The following is an 18,063-nucleotide window of genomic DNA, read 5'->3' as shown; positions in this document are numbered from 1 at the left end:
AAAATAGCTTCCGCAGATCTCTCCTTGGTTTCACCCGTAATTTGCGTAATCATGCGGTGTTAAATATGAAATAAATATCTTAGCTTTCTAAGCATACCTCGGTTGAAGATCTGCATGACGTCTTTTTGTTGCTTTCTGAACAGTCCTTCCAGGTTCTTAACAGTCCTATGCCTGATAAAAAGGATATGATATAGGCAAATGTTTTGTGAGAAATGTGGAGGACTTACATCTTCTCGTCGCAATAAAAGGATCGTGTGAAGAAAATTGTTTTGTTTGAGATACTCTTCATATGGTCCGCTTTACACATTGTATATTCCGCTGTGGTCGTATTGTAAGTCCATATAACATCCTTAGTTTTTAGAAACTGCAAGAATAAAAGAACGTTCCTTTCTGAACACGTCTGTTTGTGAAGAAAAGTTTCAAAGGCTAAAATAGGGAATATTATGTGTTGCCCGGACCACGAGGTCCATTAGGTACATGCACGCTCGCGATTCATTCAATTTATAGGTGTAGCAAAGTTAGCAAATACGAAGTTTTACATTTCAAAAATAAATTCTGTGAATGAAGTACACCGCAGTATCTCGTCGGGTTCTTTAAAATGCACACAAAGCGTGGCACGGTGCATGTTTGCAATGCTCCCCTTATCGCGATGCAACCAACGCGCCCATTTCGAACCCGGAACCTCGTGCTTAGCAATTCAACGCCACAGCCACTGAGCTAACGCAGCGGGTTATGCAGCAAAGCTAACATACAAGATTCTGTATATGTTCAGCCAGTAGAGCATATATGCTGATAGAACCTACGTCTACAGTGAGGATATCTGCAGCATAAGGCACGCCTGATATTTGTCAACGTCGGAGTAGCCTCCGTGGCGTGCGACTATGAATCGCGGTCAAAGCTCCAGATTACTACAAATAGAGCTCGAGTGTGCCGTCTACACCATGCCTAGCTAGGGCAAGTGGGAGATTTACGAAGCTAGAACGAAATAAGAACATAAAAACGCACAGTATAGTGTATTCTGATGAAGTTTCGAGATACGGGATGACTTCTGCATCTCTAAATTAAAAATAACAATATTGCTACCTGGTATCCTGAGGCAGCATATAGAAGACGAAGAAGTAGAAGGATAAGTAGAAGGACAGTGTCTTTTAACAGTGCTATTGCCGAGGACTAAAAGTACACAAATTGCGAGACAGCTACCGAACTTCCAACTCGTCCATAGCGCTGTTTTAAAAACACTGTTCAGGTGAACCACCTCGCCGAAATCAAGGTATGGTAAGTAGAATGAGTTATACTCCAGCGCGCACAACGGAATGAAGTAGGGCTTCAGGCGTATAACATTTCACTTCGCTGAAGTTGGCTGCTCCTCTCTTGCCACTTAACTCGCACACATAAAATAAAAATTGAGCAGAAACCATGAACGTTTACTACCATGTTATTCGTATAGCTTCTGCGGACCATTTAAACAAAATGGAGGCGATATAAATACTTTCGAGACTGATGCCAGAACTTGTGTTTGAAGTTGACAGCAACGAAAAAAAAATGACGAACCCTGCTTCAACCGGAAAATGGGGGTAAGCGATGCTTGTCGTGTGTTTCTTCGGTGTTACTCGGAACAAATCGCACTGGCGAGTACCACGTTATGCTCGAACTACAACCGATCACACGCAGTGTAACTGGCTCCCAAGTTCCTGTTGAGAAACTCGCGTTGAAACCTAGGCGTCGCACCGGGAAAGTTGGCGCTAGCGTTGCCAAGGCATGCACCACAGTTGTCGGGTTGCTGGAGGGCAAGAGGACGCTGATACTTGGCCTCACGATCGCGCTCCCGCAACTCGGGGTCCGCGGCTCTCCACTGACGTCGCAATGACGTCCATGGCAATGACGACGGCGCGATGGCAACAGTATGACGTCGATAGAATGATGACAGCGTGACCAGAGTGTCATAAGGAAAGGTACGCAATAGCACTTCTTTCACCGCTCGTTTACTCCACAGAGCTCAGAGGTCTGAAGATTCGCTTTTGAATAATAGATCCCACTCAATGTCACTCACTGCGGCAGTGTAAACGTAAAGAGGTGTGAAGCCGGTAAGGCCAAACGGCGACATTAACAGGAGACGCATATAGGCTATGAATCCCTGCACCGCCAACTCAGCCGACGGAGAAATGGAGCACAGCGCCACCACCAACCACAGCGTGAAACCTTCAGTAGAGAAGCATTGCTAGCGAGAAGATGCCATTTTCTACCGGTCATTAGGGAGCAAGGCTCCACGCCACAAAGGTCTCGCCCAAGAGCACGTGCTTCTCAAACTGCTGCTCTTTGGTTTTCCCCTCTCCTTGAGGTGAACAATTTGTTGTCACGATGAACGGCTTCCTTTTCTGAGATTTATTTCCGTATGCATTCATGGCACGGTCACGCCTCAACTGAGAGTTGTGAAATAAAATCGTTTTCGTAAACTTTTTCACCAGCGAGTGTTCTATATTTTTATTTCATCTGATTATGCCGAAAACGCAGCATTATAAATATAACTACTATGTCGATCCTTATGATCACGTTATGGATATAAATTAAGCTGAAAAATACCATCATATTTTAGGAATTTGCAGCCCATCTTCGTTTTAGTTGTGAATGTGGTAACGTGTTTCTTTTGCCGGTGGGCGCTACTATTCGTTTGTTTTGTGTTGGTTACTGCCGAAGCAATTGTCGTTGAGTATTGCCATCTACATACTTCACTTAGGCTTGTTCATGCAGGCCTGGGGTGCGCTTCTGCGCATCTGCACTGGTCAGCAGGGTCGTAGTATCGTACATGCGTCAGACTCTGGTAGCACAGCTCTCTACAAAAGCTTTGGAGGCTACGCGTTTTCACAGAGCGGTTGTGCTGCTGCTTGAACTTCTCCGTCGTGAGCTCACTGACACTCCTAAAAAGTAAGTTCGTACTGTCGCCAAGGACATTTTCATAATGCTTGCGATAGATTTTTTGCGACTAATATGCTTCCTTGGTATCTCAACGCTTTGCGAAAGTGTTTCTCTGTTTGTCTAGTTTAAGTCGTACACAAATGCCACAATATGATACATTATTATTATTTGAAACTACGATGAAATGTAGGAGCAGTTTTGACGTCAATGTCTAATCCGGATTGTCGTATGACACTTTGGTGGTTTCGAGTTCTGCCCTCTTTGCCCACGAGATATCAAAGCGAATAGTGTAGTTTGGCTACTTCAGCCGTTTTTATCCTTCTATCTATCTATCTATCTATCTATCTATCTATCTATCTATCTATCTATCTATCTATCTATCTATCTATCTATCTATCTATCCATCTATCTATCTATCCTCTACGCCCACCCAGTGGCCAAAGTGGTCTACTTCATTAGAGCACTAGGTATGTGCTCCTGGTTGTTGTGTCGTCGTGGTCGCTCCATCGTCGTTATTTAAGTGTCGCGTTCTTACTCGCATCCTGCCGTGGTCGTCACGCCTTCTACGCCGTCCCCAGTGTCCCAAGGTATCTAACACATTGGGCCATTACGTATGGGCTTGTGGTCATGATACCATTGTGATTGTTGCATCGTGGTAATTCCAGCGTTGTCACACCCAATGCTATTCGCAATCCATTAAGATATCTGTCAGGATTGACAAGTGCAAATAGCAGATGACCTTACTGGTCATTCTAACAAAAAGATAGACAGAATAGAAGCGAAACAGCATGTCGTCTAAGTGTGAGGAAAGTGAAGCGCACGTGAGAAAAGACATGGAAGCGCGAGAAGCGCCAAAGCTGATGAGCTTTGTAACGCAAAAAAAAATATAAATTCACCGACGATTGCGATACTCCCAAATGCAAATTTTGAGTGCAGCTGTATACGTGTTGTTACTTCGCGATATCTTGGATAGCGCGTACAATATGTCTCGTGCCATCTTCTCTCAGTTGTAAACGAAGAGAAGTGTGGCGCCACTTCCTCGCTAATCGAAAGATGGCGAGAGGCAGTGCGTCGGTGACGCATGGGCGCAATTCCAGCAGCCGCCTCAGACAGACCGCCGCTCATGCAGTGCTTTGTTTCCATACAGACGACGCGCGCTACTCTGGCACCATCTTGTAGCCATCGTCGCCGCAAAATTCGTCTTGAGCATCACTACTCTTTTCTTATCGCGCTTTCGCTATAACTACTCCTCAGATTTCCGTCTCATGGTTGAGCTGCACCCTCCTCCTCCGCTTGCCTCCTGGCGCTATCTTCGCTGTCGCTATTTTTCATCCGCGCTCCGCGTTCGCTAGTTCATCCTTCGCTGTGCTCGTTCTCTCGGTTACGAGGACGCCGAGGGACGACGCTGACGCTCGCCGCAGTACCTGATTTCTTGAACAAAAATCGTAAAATCTCCGGTATGACCAACCAAGGTTATGGTCTCAAAAAATGGCTAAGGATTATTTCTTGCTCAAGTGTGTTGAATCACGCTTTTCGCCCGGCATGTATTTCTGTTGTGGTCGTGTCATTTTCTGTATTCTTTATTTTTTGTATTCCCTTTTTCACAATTTCTCAACGTTGTTGTTTGTCATAATTATTCCTAATCGCTCCGGCATCAGTGAGAATAATGCACGCAATATTGTAATCAATTTCTAGTGTTTTGTGTAATGTTATGTTGCCTTTGGAATAGCTTTTTTCTTTGTTTCTGTATTGTTTCGCCCTTTTCCTTTTGCTGTCCGCCTCTGAGCAGTGTACGAGTAGGGCGTGTATTACGAGTACGAGTAGGAATAGTATTCGTCAGGCAGTTGCATCTGCCTTTAGCTCCTTCCTCTCAGACAATGTGTGTCTAAATAAACAAAGTATAAGCTTGATATGATTTTTGTTTTACGCGCTGTAAGTGCTATCATACTGCATTTTCTTATCTTGTGGGTCTTGTTAGGAATGAAGCTTGTTTGATTGGTTACAAACTCCTGACTGGGTATTCGGTCTGCCGAATGGGACAAGAGGCTAGGTTCTGCGAGCCAATATCTAACATCTGTACGAAGTACTCAAGAAAAACGACACCTAGCTCGGAAAAGTAAAAGGATATTATTGTAGATTTGTCTTGATGCACACTATATACACTATTTTTCTTTAATTCTAATTTAAAATTTTATGTACCCCAGGTTTGTTGAGTTTTATTCCGTGTTGGTTCAGATAGTGCTCTGTTTGGATGTTTAAACGTTTGAAATCACATTTTAGGAGAGCTTCGTATTATATTTGCTTCAAATGCGCTACTTCCACCAATGAGTCTGCCTACTACGTTGCTTGGTTCAAAAAGCCAAACGAACACCAATTGCTACCTTTAGAAAATATCAGCTCACGGTATACAACAGAAAACAAACGCACAAATCACAAAAACATTAAGCTGCAGATACCATCCTCCACCAGCTATGCATGCACGTAAACCTAGTCCTCATTTTCTCTGTATCTCTTAGTCTTCTATAAAATCTGAAGACTTATGTTCGATAAACATAACATGCAAACAAACAGAAACGTATAAAGAAACATAAACGTGTGGACACGGCAACACTGCCGTGGCAATGTCACCGACTTTCCCACTGCTTGCGCAGGTTGGTGAACGAAAATATAGTTTTTGCAGTGATTGTCAATGCTTAGTTGCGTTGCCGTGTCCTTATAGTCTCTTATGTTGTATATTTGTTTGTTTTGCCTTTGCTCGTTTGCTAATGGCTCGCTCGAGAGATGTTGAAGAAAATCCTGTGCCTATCACTGAAGAAATGGTTAACGAAATGAATAAGGCACAGAGGGCGGTATTGGAAAAAGTAACTAATCTAGAAAAAACAAGCATCCTTTGAGGATCGAGTAGAGGGCAGGCTTTCGAAAATAGCTGGAAGATTTGAGATCTTGGGCGAAGTTCCAACCAGGCTTGCTAACCTTGAGAAGCTTGCCAATAAAACTGAAACTGCCATGACAATGAAATTTTGATAGGAATGCTCTCGTCAAACGAACTGATGATCTCGTAAACCGCTCGCGGCAAATAACCTCATTATCAGAGAGATAACAAAATATGTGAATGAAACTGAAGAGATATTACGTAAAAAGGCAAACTTTTACGTTTTTAATACAATCTTAAACCTGAAAATTGATTCAGTCGAATGGATGCATAGCTTAGCAAAGCGACATGGCGGCAAAAATCGGCCTCTCATCTTGGGCCTTCCGGATTTCCGAGATAAAACTAGAATCCTGTGAAGCTGCTTTATGCTCCGGGGTAAAAAAATCATCATTAACAAAGATTTTTCGAAATAAATTTTAGAGATCCGCAAACGGTATGGGAGTCTAATTCTGGCGAGAGGAAAATGGGGATCAAGGTGAAGCTTATGTTTGACAAGAAGAAAATGAATGATGTGTTGTACGGTTGCAATGAGGCCACTGATATGAGGTGCATATGTAAGGCCCCTTCCGAAACACATGAGAGGAATGGTGATAACTGAAAGCGTCACAGTGTTACTAACTAGTTCAAGATACGAAACACAAATGTAAAAAGGCATTTTAAATAAATTTGCGGACGTTCAAGCTATATTATTGGAACACGATCCCGATATTATGGTACTTACCAAAACATGGCTTAAATATGATATACTAGATGTCGAAGTTAGGCATCCTGGATACAAAATCGTTACAAGAGACCGCGAAACAAGAGGAGCAGCATTGCCCTGCTAATTAAAGATTGTATATTGTTTAGTATTCTCCCCCATGTCAATCATGTCAAAACTATTTAGATCGAAACCAAGCTGAATACACTCGTACAGTATTCATTGGTGCTTTGTACAGATCTCTAAGCTCCCCAGTGAATATGCTTAGTAACTTAAGGAGGTTCATGGTCGCACACCTAAAACACAAAGACAATATTATTTCATTAGCGGACTTGAACCTCCCTGGAATGAATTGGTCGACTCTCTGAGTAGAGGAACATGCAGTCACTAATTGTGGACAATGCTGAAGATCGCTTTCTGGTATTGTTTAACTCAGGTCGTCTCAGCGTGTGCGCGTGTGGCTCCAACTGCTCCCTAATCCTTCATCGAATATTCTTATCTGGTTCGTTACTCCCATTTCTTAACATGTGTGAAATTGATACTCTGATTATAAAATGGTTATAATGTCATTAGATCTCTACCTTAATATGCGCGAGGATGATAAACCTGTGATTTCATATTTCAAAGCTATACTGGAACATCTGGAGCAGTCTATTATTATTTTCTGTAGTTGTACAGATAGATCATCCGGTATTACCAAAAAACTCAAGTATTTTTTTCTTGATATGGCAGCGTTTTCCATACGACAATTCATTCCTTAGCGTTCTAAAAATGCAGGAAGAAACTCCTGGGTTACTCGCGAGATAATACACACTAAAAGAAAGCTTAAACGTGTGCGAAAGGCTTGTACCCTCAGTCCTGACATTTAAAAGAAAGACGGAATTCATTCAATAAAAAACTCCGACATATCCCGAAGACATCTAAAGATAGGAAGCCCAGATGAGTTTTGGAGGTTATTGAATCCAACGGCGAAGAAGTGCAGCATGCGCACCCATAATAGCAGCCAGGATGAAGTGGATGCGTTCAACTCCTTTTTTCCTCAGCTTTCACCATCGATGACGGTATCTTGCCTACCTTCAATTATTATTAAGGCAGACTTTCTATTCAGGATATCAGGACAACTGAGAGGGTGTTTTGAATACGTTGCTTCACGTTATTACTAAAAAAAGCCCTGCGTCCTTCGGAAGGTTAAAGCGTAAGGAAGGCAACTTCATTCTCCTCGTTAACTGTGGTAACTTCCTCGTGGCTCAGAGCAAGTGGTCCTTGCCCTGTGGTGTTAAGTTCAGTCTTGTTTGTATACTACATGTGTCTTTCACTCTTTTCGTGGGTTACAGTTTTGCCATTAGCAGTTGTCAACTCGCCCAGCTTTAGGTTCAGTCCGTTGTCATTAGTGACAGGGACGCGAGCCGCGAATTCTTGCAACTTTAGGAATACCGTAATTATCCTAAGTGCGTGTCTATGCATTTTTTGCAGTGTATTTTTGTCCGCTTTTGACAGTGTTATGAGTGTTCCTCTGTGAGTGAGCTTTATTATTGGGATATCTTTTTAATGTGGCACAGGCAATCTATCGAGCATAATCGAACTCGCTTGCGATGCGTTCGGTGCATGCAGTGCAGTATGGATAATTTTTTCATCTCAGTGATCCAGAAGTTTCCAACGTTGCTGCTGCGTGTTGGATTTGCTAGGATCTCGAAGTGTTGGGCTTCGCATTAAAGCTTCAGTTGCGAAGAACGAGCAGGGTATTGACGAGCAGGCTCTCACTGAAAAGAAAGCATGGCACCAACGCTCAAGCTCTCAGTCCTGATTGAGTCACCACAGTAATAATATTCAAGGTATTGTGGTTATTAGGACACAGCAGCGACGATTGCGCGTGGCAGTCATTTGTCATCGTGTGCCACAGCTAGCAGACTAGAAACCTCCAAAGCGTGCCGCAAGGGCCACGCACCTGTATCTAAGCGCAATCTCTGCAGGGTCTCACCAATTTCAGATAATATTCAGAAGGCAGGGGCCAATTGTTACTAATAAAATTAGGACACGTGCGCCTTCAAGAATATACTGATGCGTTACATTATATATCACTACATGCTCTCATATGCCAGGACTATTATATAAAAATAGGCCGCAATTTGGGTACATTCACAGCATCGGCACAGTTACAGAATGCTGTGAGGAAAACAAAACATTATTACAAATTTGTGCTTCTAAAATGTGCCAAGGAGATATGAGCGCAGGTTTGCAGCTGTAAAAGTATAAAATGTGCTAGACGCAGTTTGTGAAAAATGACGTGGCACATTTACCTTTCTGATGTCCAGTGTTCTTGAACTGCTATTTTTGGATCTAAATAAACCGTTTAGCAATGTCACCGACGTGAAAAGCAGAAAACACGCAAACATCTGCTTTTTGCCCATGGTTTGGCTGACCACGTTTCTAAGCTACGTAAGCATCTTCTAAAGCCACATAGGCCATCTGTTCCTGCATAAAGCCTTGATGTATTACAAATCGCCTGCGGCATGCACTCGCTATTGTGTCGCGAACTTCGCCATTGCGCAGCGGAAAAAAAAGTCACAGGCCTGCGCGGCACACGCAGCACAGTCACAGCGTAAGCTGTGACTGTGCTGTGTGTGCACCACGCACCACGCACTAGAGGCTTCGTACCTTGCGAGGAGGTGCCATAACATGTACCGAAGAGTAAACACAGGTACCGAGAATACCCGTGGAACGATACGATGCTGTTGATGATGATGAAGTTGATAATTTATTTGTATACCCTTTAAAACGAGGCGGTTACAAATAGTCACCTAGCCTGCCTGAGACAAGGTGCAGCTACATGCAACATGCAACTGCTAAATAGAACTGCTACGTGCAATTGCTACATTTTGGGACACTTGGTGGAATACAACGCAACTGCGGTGCAAAATTTGCACGTATCGACGCTACGCGGCGCGCATGTCAAGTTGTGACTAAATTCCCTTATAGTAAATGTATCGCCATCTACTCCTTCCTCCGCCGTCTCCTCTCCTAAAGAGCTTCTTTTTTTTTTTCATTACTTTTTTGCTTGCGAAAGCAAGTCGACGGTGGCGCCCCTAGAAAGCCCACGTTGAAGCTTTCAGGCCGGGCGCGCGCCGCCGCCGGCGACTGCGGCTGCGCAGAGTGACTGTAAACATGGCTCTGAGGCGCAAAAAATTTTAAAGTGAAAGCGCGTGCTATCATCGTTCAATCGGAGACACAGGAGAGAGATAAGCGGCGTTGATCAAAGGATGGCCGTACTTTTCTTATATAGGGACTTTAGTTGTGACTACAGTCCCTTGATAATTGAAAGTGCCGCCACTCTTAGAAATCTGCCGCCGCAGCGCGACCTCCTCGCCTCTTGCGCGATTATGAAAACCGATTCTCCGGGAACCGGTTTTACCCCTGTTTTTCAGCATGACGATCGGTCTCCCTGCCGTTGCCCTTGGAATCGCGTGGATCGTGCGTTTTGCTTGTATTTTTCTTTTCGTTGGCGCCATCTTGCTCTTTAGCTCGGCTGGCACGGCGCAGCAAACGTTGCAGGCTGCGTTTCCTGCGGTGTTGCGCTAGCGCTATGCCATGCTGTAGCGCGTCTAACTGCAGCAAGAAGCCTGAAGATGGTTAGGCAGTTTTTATAATACTCCAAGGAAAGCATGACGGCTTGCGCAAGGAGCAGTGGCTGCGCAACATTGGCTGAAATAAATTTGTTCCGACAAAGAACAGCGTTGTTTACTAGGTAACGCGCCTTCCTTAATGCTCGTATCGAAGCATAAAGTAATGCTGCATTTTTTTTAATTCTTCCGGCCTGCTCATCAGCGTTCTTGCTGGGAGAATGTGTACCTTTCATAAAGAAGGGGTTGTCCTCTGTATGCTGAATATTCTGCTGGGACTCCATCACCTCGCACGTGAACTGTGCGATGCGTGAACCGCGCGATTGCCTGTGCTCCCTTAGTAGTCTTAATTTAACTTCGCCTTAATTAACGCCAAAGGTCGTGGGTTCTACTTCCACAAAAGGTCGAGGGTTTGAGTTGCAACAAAGGTCGTTAATTATAGTGCCTTAATTAACTGTACCCTAATTAGCTGGGCTCAAATAACTCTACCTTAATTAACACCAAAGGTCGTGGACCGGTGATATGTTCCCACCAATGGTCATGGGTACGAGTGCCGTAATGAACGCTATCCTAATTAAGTGTGCCTTAATTAACATCCTATCCTAACAATCTGCCTTAACTAACTGTGCCTAATTGACGTCACTAACTGCCTAAATGGGCTCACTTGACTTTTTGGACCATCGCAGTCACGCCAACGTCCACAACACCGCATTTTCCGCCTCATGAGCTACGTAATGCTTCCGCATTAAACATCCAACCAGAGAAGCATGTGCCACAAGCAAGACTAGATAAGGTGCACAAAGTAAGGCATCTTATCGCGTGGTAGAAAAAAATAATAGTCACAGACCTGCGCGGCACACGCAGCACAGTCACAGCGTAAGCTGGTGGAGTGGCTCGAAAGTAGCTCAAATTGCGGCACCATGCACACCTTCGCGACAAAATCTCTTCGCCTCGTTTTGACGAGAACGATCTGAACTGTCTGCCCGACTTCGACGGCGAGCTGCGGCTTGTAATGCTCACTGCAAAGGTCTGCTGTGCCCGATTATGCCTGGTTGTAGCCGCGCACGTAGCTGTAGGATCCGCTTCTTCAGCAGCGGTTCGTACCTTGCGAGGAGATATCATAACGTGTACAGAAGAGGCACGGTCGCTGTAAGAGGTATCCAGAATACGTGGCGCACATCTCACATCAGAATCGCGTTGATTGCGCTCCTCGCCTGAATCGCATCTCGTCGTCTGCACCTGCTCACCCTGCGTTTGCAGACACGTTAACTAGATGACGCCACCATACTGGCGGAAGCTCGTGTCGTCCAACGGTGGCGGCGGCGGTGACCATCGCGAACCGGAACGGCTATTGGAATGAGCCCATAACAACTTACGGTGTAAAATGTCTGGAGCGTAGAACTCGCCTCAAAGCTCCTCTTACATCACTATGCCCCATTCATGCAGTTTAAGAAGACACCAATCCCCTCATAACCGTTACCTTGAGCATTTTCGATGCTGCTATCCCATTTTTTAAAATTTTCTACTCCACTGGGGCGCGCAACTGGCCCAAAATAATGCGCCTCCATCGAATTCTGCGGCCCGTCAGTGGGAGCCAAGAAAAAAGCGTGCCGTGCGCAGCACATGCTGCAGACGCGCGAAGACGATTGTGGAGGAAAGCACCGCGGGGATGAGAGTGTCGCGACTTTCAAATTATCAAGAGGCTGTAGTTGTGACCAGTGGCCCGATATGCTTCTAATGATGATAATGATACGGATGATGATCTGTTGGCATCCCCTTTGAACAGGGCGGTGACAAACAGTCACCTAGTCTGCTTAAGTTATTCAGGTATGCTATACACGTTTTTCAATCTAGGATTTTTTGTACACCTCTTTCATCTTTTCCTCTAGACTTCTCCATCTACCTTGTACCGCTACCTGTGCAACTGCTACATGGCGTGTCAACTGTTGGACAATTATGACTGCAATGCAAACTGTGCATGTATCGACGCTACGCGGCGCGCATTTCTCATCGCGTGTCTCATCGGGCGCTAGCAGATATGTATAGGGCAATTTTTTGCTACAAACTAGCAAACGCTGGTGTGGCTGAGTGGTTCAGCAATATTTTGTTTTTGTCCTGACTGCTGCGGCATTTAACCTTAGGAGATGTATTCTGCAATGGTATAGCACTTTGTCATAAACAGTGCACAACAAAGTTAATAGTGAACTCTCTCACGTATATTAGAGGTACTGTCATCCGTCCGTCATGGTTGCCCGATCTCGCACTTACTTTTCGCTATACATTTGGAACCGATTTGCTTAAGCGTGCTTTGTGACTCAAGCACTGAAGGATAAAGACATGCAGATGAGGAAATTTGAGTTTTAGCTAACTAGGATGATATTGCCTCCTCTTGCGTCGATAAGCCTTGTATTACCGAGGCAAGAAACACTACCCAGTGTTTCTGTGAAACTGCAAGAGCTAGTGTAAATGTTGATAAAAATATCGGGTCTTAGCTAAGTATATGTTCTCTAACCCTCTTTGTGTTCTAAAATATTCGTTAGAATCAGTCTCCGCTGCGATATCTTGGTGTGCCTCTCGATAACATCCGTAATAGTGAACCTCATTGGACGTCCCCGATTACCACTATCTGTCGAAAGGTGACAACCTGGCAGGGATGTGACCTCTCCATTTTTGCGAGAGCTAAGGCATGAAACATATTTCTTGCTTCGAAGGTTATTTATGTTCTGCATGTCTTGCACTGCTCTCGTATCCGTGTTCAGACATTTCATAAAATATATGCATGTTTTATTTAGCGTTCATCATGGGAAGCTATGAGAAGGGACATCCTTTTTCTACCACTTGACAAGGGACGCCGGAATCTTGTGCATTTGTTTGTGCGACAATTGGTCATAGGATTATTTGACCTTAAAAACGTCTGTCACCTCTTCTTTCTTGCGGTTCATCAAACACGTCTTGCTTCACACCTCCCTTTTCTTTTTGTCAGGACAGTCTTTGCTCCAGAATTGCCGTATGAAGCTTCCGAAAAGAACTTATCGAGGCTATTTCATTTTTAAAAGCCGGATACACGACAATATTTGTTAAGCGCTGATCGAACGCAGCTAAATATAGCACTTATGCATAACCTTTTCCCTGAACCCATGTACCAAAAGCCGTATCTGTCTCTATTTGGTCGAGATATTCTTTGCCGTGTCCGTAGAAGCTGTATAACACCAGCAGCGAAAATATATTTCTTTAAGCTGGACGCTTCCATCCTACCAGTTAAAACATGGCGTCATTAAAAATGATTATATGTAACCTGGAATGCAAATTGTAGACTTTGCAACCAACCCGACAAAATAGAAAATGCTTTACTGAGGTACTTTGTTTTTGGGACATTTTACAAAGAACTATCAAGAATTATGCGTGACTCTGCCATCGCAAACACCAGAGACCAGCACAGCTGGGGAAAGCCTAGTAAAGTAATGGCGAGCCACACACTTAGGCTAACTTCTGCTGTGCTCCCCCCCCCCCCCTCGCCCCTCCGCTGGTCTCTGGTGTTTGTGATAGCAGGGCCACGCGTAATGTTTTTTTTTTTGACATGCCAGTGCAGATTGAGATATCTCGACTGAGCTTGTCGTCGTGGTTAGCAGCATCCACCCACCATTGGCGCTTGCGTTCCGTTAGAAACACAAACTGTAACCAATAATTGAGAAACGCTTCAATACAGCGTCGGGATTAGCCAACTGCTTAATACCGGGGCCGCACGTTTCAGCTTCGCTGGTTAGCCATCTGTACTGAGTGCTTGGGTGGTGCTTTTTATTGACTGCACATCGCTATACTCCCCCCCCCCCAAAAAAAAAAGGTAATTTTGGATCTAACATTCAAAACACCTCGAGATTAAGCGTAATAAACATTAAAAATATTTTGCGGATTGTTTTTCAGCAATACGGAGGGGGGGGGGGGGATCTCCAGCCGAAAAATGGAAGTGGGCTTCACCTATATGACATCCTTTAAAGTTTGTACTGACAGTTATAGGTGACCCATAGGTGCACAGTTCACTTCCTTTGCATCATACGTATGCACACGTCTCTAGCTCAAATGGCTTTTACAGTGCTGTGATAATTTAATCGCGCACGACACCTTAGACAGCAATAATTTGCTTAAACGCCCAATAACATGCGTGCGCGCAGGGTTAAGCCGTAGAAGCGGAAATAGCACGCGCAGATAATTGGCAGCTTCACTTCGTTCCGTCAGGTGCGTCAAGTGGCATAGGGAAAATATCTACGGCATTCAACAGCGCTAGAAGAACGATGGATGCGTGCTCATAGAGATTGTTCGCGGATATTTTGGACATATCTGCAAGAGAATTTACCACAGCATGACCTGGATATCTGTTGGCTGCTCCCGGTGCAACGTGAAGCAACCCTGGCTGCTTCACCTGAGGAGGCTCATGGCGCGACTGCAGGTGCACTGTACGCAATTGGTAATAGTGACGAGGGCTGTGGCACCACTTCTTGACGTGCCACTTTTCATTTGGTTCGATCGTTACATTTATTCTTACACAGAGACTACTCTGTGACCTTGAAATCCCTCAAGTACTGTTCTTACATTGATGTCGATCCAGCGTTTTTCAGTGCTGAGACCAAGAATCCAATTGATTGAAATCCGTGCGCTCATTGAATAACACATGTCAACAAATGGTAAAGAGTCAGCGCTTTGCGGTCCGACAATTTATCGCCAAGTTCCAGAAGCAGGTAGCCGCTTCTACTGTGAGTTTCTTTGCTTTGAGCCGAAGTTCTCTGTCAAGTATTTCGCGACGAGAAGCAGCGTTATTACTGCGACTGTATACCACTTGCTCTCAATGTGTTCTAGCGGAAAATTTGTTTTTGGTGAGCATGAGAGCTATAAAATTTAGCAAAGCGCGCTATTTTCATTCATTGATCTGGGAGAACATAACGCGTGGCCTTCCAAAATGATATGTTCGGCAGGCATGGCAACGACTCTATACTGGGACGAACCAGGGGTCTGGAATGGATGTGCTGTGCGCAGCTGTCTACATATGCCTGTCACACGCCACCACAAAACTCTATACAAAACAAATTATAGAAGCACTGATCTCATGTTGACTGTGCAGGCGGCGATGCGAATAGCAATCGAGCAGTGTAGTGACAGTTCGTATTCTGACGTTGTAGTGACGGTGAAGAATACAGTATAGCAAAGGTGCGAATCAAGAAACAAAATTTTTATTGGGGGAACCTGCGACACTGAAAGCATAACGATAGCGGCGAGAGCATTCGGCGATCGTCGAAATTTGATATGCGGGTCAAGCATGTCGGCTTTTACACATGACTCGTCGAAGGTTGCAGCGTAATCGCTGGCGCCCGCGTGCCTTTCTCGGCGAAATTCGCGTTGCGCATCCACTTAGATTGCACAATATTTGGTCACTACAGACAACGCAAAGAACTAACGATAAGATTAGAGAAAATTTCTATATATGCAGGCGGGTCACGTGCCGAGCGATAATGTTTAACATTAGTTAGCCGGTGAGAAGCGGTCACCGGAGAAAGATAAACAAGTGCACGTGTCAATGCCCCCATCTTAAAGAGCATCGTCCCGATGCTGCAAACTAACACAAAGGGTAAAAACAAAAATACTCGTAGTAAAGAAAAAAGATTCACGCAGCAACTCCTCTGGGAGGTGTCTAAGTATGCGTAAGCATTGTACCACTTGCTCATCTCCACGCAGCCAGGGGTCATTGTCAGTGTTATGACACTTGATTCAGCCTGTAGAGACGACAGGGCTGCTGCGACACGAAATGGTGCAGACGGCGGCGCAAGGTGCCTTGATAACGCAAAAATAGTACAGTAGGTGGCGGTGCCAGGTGCGCTGAAGACGTTCCGATCATCATAAGCCGTTATCGCTTTTTAGCGCCTTGTTCATCCGTGTCGAACCATTATGAATCGTGATCAACGGACTCCGGCAGCGGCACGGACCGATCAAATGTACTCTGGCACGGCCGCGCGGAACGTATCTTGAAAATATCTGCGAAGAGGACAGAGAGCCCTCACTGCTGATAGCTTTGTGTGCCGTGTTTTCGCCGCTCCGCGTTGAAGAGAGACACGAGGGCCCATATTTTGAAAGCGATCGCCTTACGGGAGGGGCGGACGTACACACGGACAGTTTTCTCGTTATGCGTGAGCATAAAAATGCTCACGCATAAAAAATGAAACAGGAACAAAGCATAAAAGAAACCAAGTCCCGAGGTTCATCAGCGGGCGTAGAAATGATTAAGACGCAACTCGTGGACGACTTCAAGCCGTGCATGACGCCGTTGTGATAGCGAAATGCCGTCAGTCACGACCTCATAGACCAGTAGGCTAATGCGCCGGATGATCTTGTAGAGTCTGAAATAGCGTCACAAAGATGTTTCACTAAGTACTCTTCGGCGTATCGGGATCCAAACACAAACACGGTTGCTGGGCTGGTATTCCCCGCCGCGTCGTCGAATATTGTAATGCCGGCTGTCTGGGCTTTGCTGGCTTTTGATGCGCAGGCGGGCAAAAGTTGTCGGGATTCTTCGGCGCGCTGCAAGTAGGCGGCGACGTCGAGATTCCCTTCGTCTGTAAGGTGCGGCAGCGTGGTGTCGAGTGTGGTCGTCGGGTTCTTTCCGTAAAACAGCTTGAACGAAGTGATCTGAGTTGTTTCTTGCACCTCCAGTGTTTTAAGCGAAGGTTATACGCAGGAAAGGACCGCAACAAAGCTCTTGTGCTCGGTGTGGACGTACATGGATAACATGACGGCGAGGGTTTTTTCAGGCGCTCTGTAAAGCCATTCGTCTGCGGGTGGTAGGCGGTTGTCCTACGGTGATTGTATGGCTGCATTGTATGATGTCTTCAGTAACAATGCCATACCAGGATCTTCTCGATGAACAATTTGTCCACTTCGGCTGCGGTTCCATGGGGCACAATTTTCGTTTCGCTGTAGCGGGTAACGTAGTTAGTAGCGACGACTATGCACTTATTGCCGAAAGTTTACGTCGGAAATGACCCCGACAAGTCCATTCTGATTTGCCAGCAAGGTGGCTGGATTGGCTGCAGCCATCCTGAAGGCGTTCCTTATGGTGTCTTCTTTCGCTGGAAGTATCGCCATGTACTGAAGTAGTGGTCAACGCCAGTGGCCTGGCGCGGCCTGTAATAATTCTCTCATATCCATGACACCGTACAGGAGAATCCGAGGTACCCAGTGGTGAGTTCGTCATGTAGGGCGCGCAGAACCTCAAGGTGGAGTGCTGAACTCACAACAAGAAGGTAGTTGGCGCGGAGGCTGGTGAGAAGTTCTTTTTTACGAGAACGTCGTTATGCAGGGAAAACAAACAAAATCCTCGCCTAACTGCCCAACCTGCCTAACTGCTCGGTGTGGCCTTCCATGTATTCGATAAGTCATTTTGGCTCCGGGTCTTCCAGTTGCTGCTCAGCGAATTTTTCCACGCTTATTCTTGCCAGGAAGGGTGTCATCATCTTTGTCGTCTGGCGGCGGCGGGTCAATGGGGTGCGTGAAAGGCAGGCGGAAACAGAGTGCTTCCGTTCGGACTTGTAACGACGCCGACGTCAAACTCCTGGAGTCTGAGACTCCATCGAGCGAGGCGCCTTGAAGGGTTCTTTAAATCTGCCAGGTAACACAAACCATGGTGGTCGCATATGACCTTCAAGGGCCTGCCGTATAGATAAGGGCGGAACTTCGTGGTAGCCCAAATGGTGGCAAGACATTTCTGACATCGTAGAATATTTGGCTTATGGTTTTAACAGCGACCAGCTAGCGCAAGCAATGAGAATTTCAAATCAGTCTTTCCTTTGGAGCCTTAGGTGTGGTTTTCGTTGTCGGCGTCCTTTATCGAAATGGTGAGTACTGGTGGTGACTGCAGG

At 45.4% G+C, this 18,063-nt stretch overlaps 1 protein-coding gene across 5 annotated transcripts in view; it reads right to left on the bottom strand.

Moving 5' to 3' along the window:
• LOC119458293 (uncharacterized) overlaps window positions 1-9,048 on the bottom strand; it is a 39,016-nt gene extending 29,968 nt beyond the window's left edge. For 2 of the 5 annotated variants that reach the window (XM_049671021.1, XM_049671022.1), the window contains exons 1-3: window positions 8,843-9,044; window positions 228-364; window positions 98-171 (exon numbers count right to left, since the gene is read on the bottom strand). In XM_049671021.1, the coding sequence (XP_049526978.1) occupies window positions 98-171; window positions 228-364; window positions 8,843-8,953 (322 nt within the window). In that variant the 5' untranslated portion in view covers window positions 8,954-9,044. Of the gene's footprint in view, window positions 1-97; window positions 172-227; window positions 365-8,842 lie in introns of all 5 variants that reach the window. The other 3 variants (XR_007467949.1, XM_049671020.1, XM_037720127.2) reach the window with 3 other exon arrangements.
• Between the last annotated feature and the right edge of the window lie 9,015 nt (window positions 9,049-18,063).

This window comes from Dermacentor silvarum, chromosome 7, assembly GCF_013339745.2.
Source record: "Dermacentor silvarum isolate Dsil-2018 chromosome 7, BIME_Dsil_1.4, whole genome shotgun sequence".
In the NCBI taxonomy this organism is placed as follows: domain Eukaryota; kingdom Metazoa; phylum Arthropoda; class Arachnida; order Ixodida; family Ixodidae; genus Dermacentor; species Dermacentor silvarum.
Note: the sequence above shows the minus strand (reverse complement) of the source record. Positions and strands in the feature narration are given on the sequence as shown.